General features: G+C 31.4%; 1 protein-coding gene across 2 annotated transcripts in view; it reads left to right on the forward strand.

The window, feature by feature from the left end:
- LOC114342772 (zinc finger protein 665-like) overlaps positions 1 to 11,271 on the forward strand; it is a 135,370-nt gene extending 124,099 nt beyond the window's left edge. The window contains exon 5 of one of the 2 annotated variants that reach the window (XR_007698629.1): positions 6,766 to 6,922. Coding sequence is in view for 1 of the 2 variants with exons in the window: in XM_050653413.1 (XP_050509370.1) it covers positions 9,854 to 11,118 (1,265 nt within the window). In the remaining variant the exon portion in view is untranslated. Of the gene's footprint in view, positions 1 to 6,765; positions 6,923 to 9,853 lie in introns of those variants that run through there. The other variant, XM_050653413.1, reaches the window with a different exon arrangement.
- Positions 11,272 to 11,878: the final 607 nt, after the last annotated feature.

Here is an 11,878-nt window from a genome sequence, read left to right on the forward strand (position 1 = left end):
TGAGTGAGTTTTGAAGCAAGGCTGCCCAGACATAAATCGAAAACAATGTTTATGATTAATGAGTTAATAATTTTACTTTAATTTTTAAAAGTTTTTATTTAAAAATTAATTTAAAAAATAAACAGTTTTCCCATTCCCTTAGGCCAAAAATATTTAGCTACTACATTGTCATTTTGACGTTTATTTGTGCCAGTTGAAATGAGTTGTCAATTTTGAGGTTAATATCGAGAGAGCGCAGTTGCCACAATTGTCTCAATATAATACAATGTATGTATTTATGTATCTAAATATATACAATGTATGTTCCCTATGTCCAGCTGAACGATTTACTTACTGTATTAGTCATTGTAATTAAAATTAAAAAAGTTATTTTATTCATAAAAGAAAGAAGACATCGAGGAGAATTCAAAAACGTAAAATCACAATTGCATCTGAAACACCTAAAAATATGACCATAAAATACCTAAAAGTCGACAAGTTACATAGGTAATGAAATTGAAGTTAGATGACTTTCTCATTTATACATAGTTAAATGCAGTGGCGGTTCTAGCGCGTGGTAGGACAGGACAATTTTTACAGGACTTTTGTACTATAATCTTCTTCTAAAAGGCACGTCTTCTTGTTTACTCACCGGTTGTGTTCCCTTGTACACAAGACGTTTAGTGAAGCAGGCATTTTGAAAACACACTTGAGAGTGCACACTGTAGAAAAATCATATAAGTGTGAAATTTGTTTTAATCAGTTTAGCCAAAAAAACACTTTGAAAATACATATGAGAGTACACACTGGAGAAAGGCCATACAAGTGCGAAGTTTGTTTTAAGCAGTTTACTAGAACAAGTGATTTGAAAACACATTTCAGATTACATACTGGAGAAAAACCTTATGAGTGTGAAATTTGTTGTAAGCAGTTTAGTGACAAAAATAATTTGAAAAAGCATTTAAGGATCCACACTGGAGAGAAGCCGTACAAGTATGAAATTTGTTTTAAGCCGTTTAGTGAATCAGGTCATTTGAAAACACATTTGAGAGTGCACACTTAAGAAAAACCTTACAAATGTGAAATTTGTTTTAAGCAATTTAATCAAGCAAATAATTTGAAAACGCATTTGAGAGTGCACACTTAGTGATATAAAATTTCCGGGAATATTGGAAATTTTCGGAAAAAAAAAACGAAAAAAAATGTCCATTGAAATGTTACATTTAGTCCCTCGGTCGCCATCTTGGAAAAGGGGTGCAAAAGGCTTTCGTGCTCTATCTCCTAAACTAGCAACCTTACAGAAAATTTAATTACACATGAAATGTAGCAAATTAAATTTTCTACAATTTTATATCCATTAGTTATGAATTATCATCAAGTGACCAAAAAAAAAGTTATAAACAAAAAAAAAGAGAAAATTTTTTAAGAAGTTTTCTTTTGATTTTAACTTTTTTTCCGTTCATTTCACAGTAAAATAATATAGCGTTGTTTAATTTTATTTATTCTCGAATTCTCATAGGAATACAATAAAAACAAGGCTTACTTTTCTATCTATATATTTATTTATTATGATTTTAATATTCCTATGCTATTATTAAGCTATTTTTGACCCTTTTCTATCTATAGATTTATTTTTATGATTTTAATTTTCCTATGCTATTATTAAGCTATTTTTGACCCTTTTCCCCGCCACATCTGAGGTAGAGTCTGGAGGCGCGTTTTTTGTGGTATCCCCAATAGACCTAATACACGGACAATTTGTAGACAAAATAATATTATTTATTATTATATGTTGAAAAAGATCTATCATACTTATTATTTTTTTAATTTTTTTCGATGGTCCAGGCTGCGAGTCAAGATCTGAATCAGTATCCGAGGTGATAATAAGATAATATAATAATATAATGAGAGTTAGAGTTGGCGTCATTGTCGGTAATTCATCTCCAATTCATTTTCTTCAATAATTAACGTTGATATGTCCACGATGTTGCTGCAACTTTCACCACCACAATGGAGGCACACTGCTGAACATTTGAGGTGTGCTTTTCGGCAACCACATGCACTTCCAGTTTCCATTGCATCTGCAAAAGATGAATTTAATAAGCTCAGGGTACTGGAGGCGTGGAAGTTTGGATTAGTATCCAAAATTTTCCATGCTTTTTCCAGTCCCAATCTTCTGGATCACAATGTTTACCAAGCCATAACTGAATCTGGTGATACACTCGGAGTCTGGAAACGGGCTGTATCTTGTTGGGGTTGGAGGAAGTGAGAAGAGATTAAATGCATTTTTTGTCACTGTTTTAACGAATCGTTTGCATCTCAGGGTTTCCAGAGAATCGTCTTTATTTCGGCCATATAAAGAGACGAAAAACGTTCGCCGACAACAGTGAGTAAAGATTTTTCCACTTTCCCACTGACAAATAATTTCCCCCAAAAGTCAGCCTAACGTTTTGTTTTTATTGTATCCCTATGAGCATTCGAGGATATGGTCAAGTTTGGAGCGCTGTAAAACTTGATAAGTAAATAGAATTAAACAACTTTATAGTGGAAATTGTTCACTGAAAAACCCTTTACAAAATTGCTATAATGTTATTTTATTGTAAAATCAACTGAAATAAAAGTTAGAAAATCCAAGAGGAAACTTGTTAAAAAATTTTTTACTTTTTGTTTATATCTTTTTTGTTGATCACTTGCCGATAAAAGTAATACAAACAAAATTGTAGAAAATTTAATTTGCTCCATTTTATATATCAATAGATTTTCTGTAGGGTTGGTAGTTTACGAGATATAGCGCGAAACCCCTTTACACCCCTTTTCCAAGATAGAGGCCGGGGGACAAGGGTGGCGACCCCAAAAACTTAAACTTAAGCTGATTGCCCCTATACATTAAAAAAATAAAATTGACTCCTCTAACAAATGCAAACTATGGCCTACAAAATGTAACATTTATGTAAAAATGTAACAGTAGTTAGCTTTATTTATTGTTGTAGTATTTCGACTACAGAAAAAGTAAACGTCCAAAAATACTTACTTTAAAATTTAATCAATTAAAAAAATACTCTGAATATTTGTTATTAGTCATTATAATTAAAACTAAAAAAGTTATTAATCGAGGAAATGAAGCTGGAAAAATGGCAAAACCTGGCAATTTTTTCTTCCAGTATCGATTTGTACAACAATTTTGGATTAGGCTCATTTCACCCTCTAGTTCATTTTCTATATTGAGCCGTTGTACGCTTTTGGTTTTTTAACGGTGAAAACCACCCCGAATTGTAAAAAATTATAAAATAACATTTTAAACTTTAATATTATCAAGATTTGCTTCTCATTAGTTACATAATGATTGTTTTATGCTTTAAGATATAATATCGTAATATTTCAACCCTTAAAACTACCCTTGTCGGAGCTATGTATAAAAGGTTTACTTATCCTATAAGAATAATTTCGGCTTGCATCAATTTACATAAAAATTTGGGGTTAGGATCATCATACCCTGTACTTCATATTCTATATCATTTTCAAGGGTGTTGATTATTTTTAGGGGTGTAAACTACCCCTTATTGTCAAAAATTATATAAAAACATTGTAAACTTTAATATGGGTAAAATTTGGTTTTGACTGGTTAAATAATGATTGTTTTATGCTTTAGGATATAATATCATAATATTTCAACCCTTAAAAACCACCCTTAATAACATTGCAATTTTTATAAGTAAATAATTTAATAGATCTATACACAAAAAAAAGTAGAATTAAAGAATTACAAAAACATTTATTTACACAAAAATACGAATTTACAAATATGTAAAAATACACATACAAATAGTTTTTTAGTCATCATCCAGTATACGAACCGGTTCTGTGGTATTATATACATTGAAAATGCTTTATAAGGGGACTATTCGAATTTTTCGAAAAAAAAATTAGTTTTATAAACATAGCTCCCTTCATTTTTGTCGACAAAAAGTTTTTTCAATAATGGCTTGTAACATTTTTGAAGAGTTATACGACTATGTAAATTAAATTCCGTAAGATCCCTTAATTTTTAAGTGAGGTGGGTTTGAAGGGCTCGAATAAGGGGGTGATTGCTCGTAAATAGATGTTTTAAACAGCTCTATCTCGCTAACTGTTCACTGTAATGAAAATCTATGCATAAGGAAATTTTAGTTATTAAAAAAGCTACAATTTAGTTGTCTATCATTTTTTTCGTATTTCTAGTATTTTCGGAGATATTTTGAAGAAAATGGTAAAAAAAATGCGAAATTGCAAAAAATAAATTTTTCTTTAAACTCAAATTTTTCTAAAATTAGGCCTTTTAAATAGGTCAAACTTCTTGGGTGTATTGATAATATACATATAAAAGGAATTGCAGAAAGGCGAAGACCAATTTTTAATTACGAGGGTAGTTAGGGGGTTGTTTTCACTGCTTTTTTTTTTCGTAGAGAAAAACAGGTACCGACTTTTTTTTATCATAAGTTGTTCAATTTTTATGCTAGAAACTTTTTATTATTTTTTTTTACAGATCTTATTATATGCTTGAAAAAACATCATCTACGTTTTCCTGGAAAAATGCAAAGTTTTCCAGTTATTTGTCTTTGATTATTTTAAATTATGCATTTGACGAAAAAAGCTAACCTTTAACATGCCGTATCTCGGTTTGTATTGGTCCTAAAAATATAGAAAAACAGTTTGGTTTGTGTTACTTAAAGATACAATTTTGATATCTACAATTAGCCCAGTCGGGATACCATTTGACCTTGCATTAGGAGCTGCCCCAAATTTTATTTTTGTAATCTTTAGGGGGGGTCAATAGTAGTATAAATTTAAAATCTCGACTGAATTTGACAGTTGCGTTAGCCGACATCTTGATTTTAAACGAGAACCGTTTTTGCTCAATATCTCCGCCATTTTCAACTTTTCTACAAAAAATAGACAAACTGCAATTGTTGAAAATGCGATTTTCTATAATTTCGTTTATTATAATTTTTTTCGTGCGGTCCATATTTTTTGAGTTATGGGGAAAAATAGTGACGGTTAGAGCATAAATTATTGATTTATTGAATTATCTCGTTTATTATTAGTTTTACAACAAATTTTAACTTGCACAAAAATGAAGAGAATTAAATTTTGTACAATTTTGATCTCCTTCATTTTTTGATAAAATCAATATTTAAGGTAGTACGTATGCGTTAAAAGCGCGAGCGTAAGACCCGATTGATTTTAAAGCAACTGTTTTTGTTCAATCACTTCGCCATTTTCAACTTTTCGACAAAAAGTGTAAGGACTGAAATTGTTGCAATTACGATTTACTACAATTTTTCGAGAGAACCAGTGGCGGGTCTAAGAGGGGGATGGGAAAATTCCCCCCAACAGTGTCCAAAATTTAAAAAAAATTGTTGGAATATTAAAATATGTTAGCTGATATGACATTTAATTATCGACAGACAAATTCAATAATTCAACCAATAAAACCCGCTAGTTAATAAAATTAAGTGAACTTAATGCATATAAGTTATTATTTATGTCGTTTATGTACTTAGTTTGGTTGGTGTTTCATTGGAAGTTTCAAAAATTGTATAAAATATAATTCTCTTTATTTTTGTTTATGTACAATTATGTCGTAAAGTTAATAATAAATGAGATAATTCAATAATTATGTTTCCCCTCCGCTTCCACTATTTTCCTCCTTAACTCGGAGAATATTGATCGCATAAAAAAATTGTGGAAAGGAAATTGTGTTTCCAACAATTTTAGTTTCCAACAAGAAGTAGCCTTATTAGAAGTTGGCTAATTTATAAGCTCTTTTAATTCTCTAGAAGCTTTGTCATAGTTTCTCCCGTTTGTCAGGTGTCTATTACGTTGCCAAATCCTTCGGAGTTTTATTTTCTCGGCTATTTTCTTGCGATTTTATATTTCTGGTGTTGCATTTTTCGCAGCAGTGTGGATAATGTTTGTTGTGATTTACTGCAGGTTCAATTTCTGTTTTTTTAATGATATTTTTAAGTCAATTTCCGCCTCAATTTGGTTTCTATATTGTTACCAATTAGTATCTCATTGTTGAATAGCATTACAGGGAGTTCTTTTTCTATAATTGTGGCACTAACTTGTGCTATTATTGGTGTGTGATTAGAATAAAGGTCCAGATTTGGTTCTACATTTAGGTAACCAGCTGCTGTGCCTTTAACTATGAAGAAATCAAGTAGGTCTGGTATTTTAGCTGGATCCTTAGACCAGTACGTTGGAGCGTATGTGGATAGGTAACTCAACTGCAGTACTTGGATGATGGTATAAAAGTACTCTACCTGGCGCTGTTAGTCTTGAGCCCCATGCTGTTTTTCGCATTGTAATGACCTTCTGCTAGGAACCTGTGACTTAAGACAAGAGGTATTAGTAGGTAACTAACTAAGTATGTGGTTAGGTAACTTTCTATAATAGACTGTCCTTAATGACAGCTACTGATAATTACACTCTAGTGACGTAACTTCAAACAATGACTTACGCACTTGTTAACGAGATAACTATTCTAAATAGACTGCGACTCAAAATTGTCCCTTTGGCTAATTTATAATCCCATCAAAATATACAAATCATCAATAACTTGCATGGTAACAAGAACTATGAACTTGTAAACTACAGTTTAATCGAGGAAGCTATTGCAAAACTTAGGAAGTTCAAATGGAAATACCACGATTTGGCAATTTATTTAAGTTGCAGAAAGTTTACTGGACTATAATAATTAAAATATTACTCGATATGTTTCCCAATGTTTTTTCGTTTTTATTTTAGGTCTGTCTTACAAGAGGAACCGAATGGAAATTATAGAGACGTTACCCGACGATTCGTTTAATAAAAAACAAATAAGTCTAAACTCCGAAGAAGTAACAATAAGCAATTTTAATTGTTCTAAAGATGTTAAATCCAAAAATAATTTAAATGAACTTATGAAATGTCAGACCGGAGAAGGACTTTACAAATGTGAAATTTGTTTGAAGCAGTTTCGTCATGCATCACATTTGAAAATTCATTTGAGAGTCCACACTGGAGAAAAACCTTATAAGTGTGAAATTTGTTTTAAGCAGTTTTCTCAACTAGGTCATATGAAACAACATATGGGATTGCACACTGGAGAAAATTTGTATCAATGTGAAATTTGTTTTAAGCAGTTTACTCACAAAATTTCTTTAAATACTCATACAAAAAATCACACTGGAGAAGCACCATACAAGTGTGAAATTTGTTCTAAGCAGTTTTCTCAGCCAAATAGTCTAAAACAACATTTGAGAGTTTGGGACCGGGACAAACACACCTAGACAAGGCGGAAACGGCGGGTTCATTGGGAAAAATATTCCCATGAGATATTTTTGCATAATCACATTCGTGAGACATCCCAGAATAAGGTTCAAGAAGTCGCCCACGAGAAAAGTGGGCCAATTTTTTTTTAACAATTTTTTTTTAATCAAATTGCAAAAATGAATATTTTTGGCCCGGACTAATTTTTTTTTAGGTTTTTTGGACCATTCTGGACAAAAACGGTCTCTTATAATTTTTCTCTAAAGTTGATCTTTTTCGAGTTATAAGCAAGTTAAAATTTGAAAAACGCGAAAATGGCCATTTTTAAGACTTAATAACTCGGTCAAAAATTATTATTTTGAAAGTCAGAAAGTGACTAAATCAAAGTTTAAAGTCGCCGCTACATGATCCTGAAGAAATCTGTGTCATTAATTTACTACTAAGCTGTTATTTTTAATTAATAACAATGAGTGGTTAGATCATATTGACGCTGCTGTAAATGTGAGTGCGAGTAAGATGCACAATTGGACTGCTGGAATGGCTTCTCTCTCGCACTCAGCATTTACAGCCCCGCACACGTGCATGGCACTTATTATTATTACTTAAAAATAACAGCTTAGTAATAAAATAGTGACAAAAATTTCTTCAGGATTTTGTAGGGGGGGCTTTAAACTTTGATTTAGTCATATATTGACTTTCATAATAATAACTTTTAAACGAGTTATTAAGCCTTGAAAATCGCCATTTTTCGTTTTTTTCAATTTTAAATTGCTTATAAGTCGAAAACGATCAACTTTAGAGAAAAATTATAAGAGACCTTTTTTGTCCAGAATGGTCCAAAAAATTAAAGAAAAAATTGTTCAGGCCAAAAATATTGATTCTTGCAATTTGATTAAAAAAAATTGTTAAAAAAAATTGGCCCACTTTTCTCGTGGGCGACTTTTTGAACCTTATTCTGGGATGTCTCACGAATGTGATTATGCAAAAAAATCTCATGGGAATATTTTTCCCTTCGAACCCGCCGTTTTCGCCTTGTCTAACCGGGGAAAGACCTCACAAGTGTGAAATTTGTTCTAAGCAGTTTAGTGAAGCAGGTATGTATTTTAAAAGTACATTTGAGAGTGCACACTGGAGAAAAACCTTACAAGTGTGAAATTTGTCTTAAGCCGTTCAGTGAAGCAGGTACTTTAAAAGTACATTTGAGAGTGCACACTGGAGAAAAACCTTACAAGTGTAAAATTTGTTTTAAGCAATTTAATCAAGCAAATAATTTGAAAAGACATTTGAGAGTGCACCCTTAGTGATTTAAAATTTTCGGGAATATTGGAAGCTTATGGAAATAATGTATTTTTATTTAAATTCTTATAATAAATCATACAAATCAGTTATCATAGTTTTATTTATTGTTGTAATATTCCGACTACAGAAAAATCTGTTAAAAAGTAAACGTCCAAAAATACTTACTTAAAATTTAATCAATTAAAAAAATACTATGAATATTTGTTATTAGTTATTATAATTAAAACTAAAAAAAATTATTTTGTTAAAAAAAAATAAAAAAGATAAAAAAAAAACCAAAATTGATTACGTAGGAATTTAATTCAGGTAATCTGTATTTCTATGTAGTATTAAAGCAGGAACTTTTTTCGTAACTAATAATAACAAAAGAAACTACAAAATTCTTAGGAATTATAATTATAAAAAATATAAATATGAGTCTATTTTTTGAATTAGAGAAATTTTCTTCACACAAGCAGGACTCTGTATCATGAAGAGAATATGATGAAGAGTCTCTCTCCGTCTTGATTAATCTTTCATGTTCTGATATGGATTTAGATCAAATAAAATCCATTGGTCAAAGGTCTGCCTTTGCATAGAACTTTGTTAGTTCTGTAAAAATGTTTTCTTTTTTGTCAATAAACTTAAGATAATTGGTTATTTTCTTGTCTCTACACTGCATAGCTAATATGTGCTTTTCAGAAGTGAGGCTTTGTGCTGTTAAAGAAAGATCAAGTAAGTATGCAGCATAGTGCACAGGCTTCACTGCCATTTTTTCTTTTTTCGAATTTAGGTAAGCATTCGTTTTCCTCAGACTTACTGATTGGAAATAATGGAATATTCTCGGTAAAAATATTTTCTATATCCTTAAATGCCTCGGCAACCTGGGATATTTGAAACATATTGCCTTCCAATAAAGTAATCCATTTCACAATTGGTGTACACAACTGGTGGAGCGCAACTGCTCCTTTTTGCAACTTGATCCAAAATATTTTATTATCCAGACAGTTTTGTCATTCTGTGAACATTTTTAATTTTCTCCCTTTATGACCATAAGCATTTGTATAGCACTTTTAGACGCAATAAGGCTATTTATACAATTTAGAATTGAACCCTACCTAGTTTTTACAGGAAGTTTTAATGATATAACCTTATTGCAGTTTTAAAGCTGGATTTTATTAAATCCTAATTAAATTTTTATTAAATTGAATTTATATAACTTTCTGATTTATGTACCTAGTTAAATGCTCATCTAGGTATATAAAGTATTCTTCTAAATTCACTGGATATTTCGTTTTTATTTCAGGTCTGTCTTGCAAGAGGAACCGAATGGAAATTATAGAGACGTTACCCCAGGATTCGTTTAATAAAAAACAAATAAGTCTAAACTCCGCAGAAGTAACAATAAATAGTTCTAATTGCTCTAAAGATGTTAAATCCAAAAATAATTTAAATGAACTTATGAAATGTCAGACTGGAGAAGGACTTTACAAATGTGAAATTTGTTTTAAGGAATTTACTGAATCAAGAAGTTTGAAAAGGCATTTCAAAGTTCACACTGAAGAAAGACTTCACAAGTGTGAAATCTGTTTTAAGCAGTTTTCTCAACTAGGTCATATGAAACAACATATGCGGTTGCACACTGGAGAAACATTGTATCAATGTGAAATTTGTTTTAAGCAGTTTAGTGAAACAGGCCATTTGAAAAAGCATTTAAGGATACACACTGGGGAAAAACCTCACACGTGTGAAATTTGTTTCAAACAATTTATTACAGCAAGTAATTTGAAACAACATTTGAGAGTACACACTGGAGAGAGACCTCACAACTGTGAAATTTGTTTTAAGCAGTTTACTACAGCACATAATTTGAAACAACATTTTAGTGTACACACTGGAGAAAAACCTCACAAGTGTGAAATTTGTTTTAAGCAGTTTTCTCAACTAGGTCATATGAAACAACATATGAGGTTGCACACTGGAGAAAAATTGTATCAATGTGAAATTTGTTTTAAGCAGTTTAGTGAAACAGGCCATTTGAAAAAGCATTTAAGGATACACACTGGAGAAAAACCTCACACGTGTGAAATTTGTTTTAAGCAATTTAATCAAGCAAGTAATTTGAAAACACATTTGAGGGTACATACTGGGGAAAAACCATACAAGTGTAAAATTTGTTTTAAGCAGTTTAATTACAAATTTTCTTTAGATACTCATACAAAAAATCACTCTGGAGAAGCACCTTACAAGTGTGAAATTTGTTTTAAGCAATTTAGTGCAGCGGGCAAGTTGAAACGACATATAGCAGTGCATACCGGGGAAAAACCATACAAGTGTGAAATTTGTTCTAAGCAGTTTTCTCAGCCAAATATTCTAAAAAAACATTTGAGAGTACACACCGGGGAAAGACCTCACAAGTGTGAAATTTGTTTTAAGCCGTTTAGTGAAGCAGGTAGTTTAAAAAGACATTTGAGAGTGCACATTGGAAAAAAACCTCACAAGTGTGAAATTTGTTTTAAGCAATTTTATCAATCAAATAATTTGAAAGTGCATTTGAGAGTGCACTCTTAGTGATGTAAAATTTCCGGGAATATGGTAAACTTTCGGAAACTTATGGAAATATTGTATTTTTATTTAAATTCTTCTAGTATAAGAGCTGTGAGACATTTTTGAGTAGGTATTTTAGGCAACCTGAACATTTTTCAGGTGACTCTTCTATGATATCCTAATACAAAAATGCCGGTCTGGCTGGAGGGTAGCGGTTATTTTCCCCAAAACCCCCCACCCCCCCAAAGTTAAAAAAGGGTAAAAATTGTTATTACAAAAAATATCATTGATATGACTTAAAAGTAAATTTAAATATTCAAATATAAAGAAAATAAACACGCTAGGCGATTTTAACTCTGCAAGATACTTGCATGGGCGCCATAGGAATATTTTCAGGGGGTGCATCTGAACTTCAGAAGATTTCATTTGAATCTGTACATACTATTAACAAGTATAGAATATACAACTATACATGCATAGACATGTACATTCCTTCTGCACAGGAAGGTGCAATTGTTATTTTGACAGGGTATTTTTCAATTTGAAAAATAAATATTCTAAAAAAGACAGGTTTTTTTGGTGAAATTTTCCAATTGCCATTTGATCAAACAAATTACGCGTGCATATAAATGAAAACCGCTATAGGTAAGCAGCAGTGTGAGAAAGAGCGTATACCGATAGCTGTTTGCGTCCTCTGTTGTAGCTGAGCGAGTCAGTTCGCTCGAGAAAATCACGTGACCTGGCGATATTTATGTTGTTGTGCCTCGAAACGTTAAAGTAATTA

This window comes from Diabrotica virgifera, chromosome 6 (assembly GCF_917563875.1).
Source record: "Diabrotica virgifera virgifera chromosome 6, PGI_DIABVI_V3a".
Classification (NCBI taxonomy): Eukaryota; Metazoa; Arthropoda; class Insecta; order Coleoptera; family Chrysomelidae; genus Diabrotica; species Diabrotica virgifera.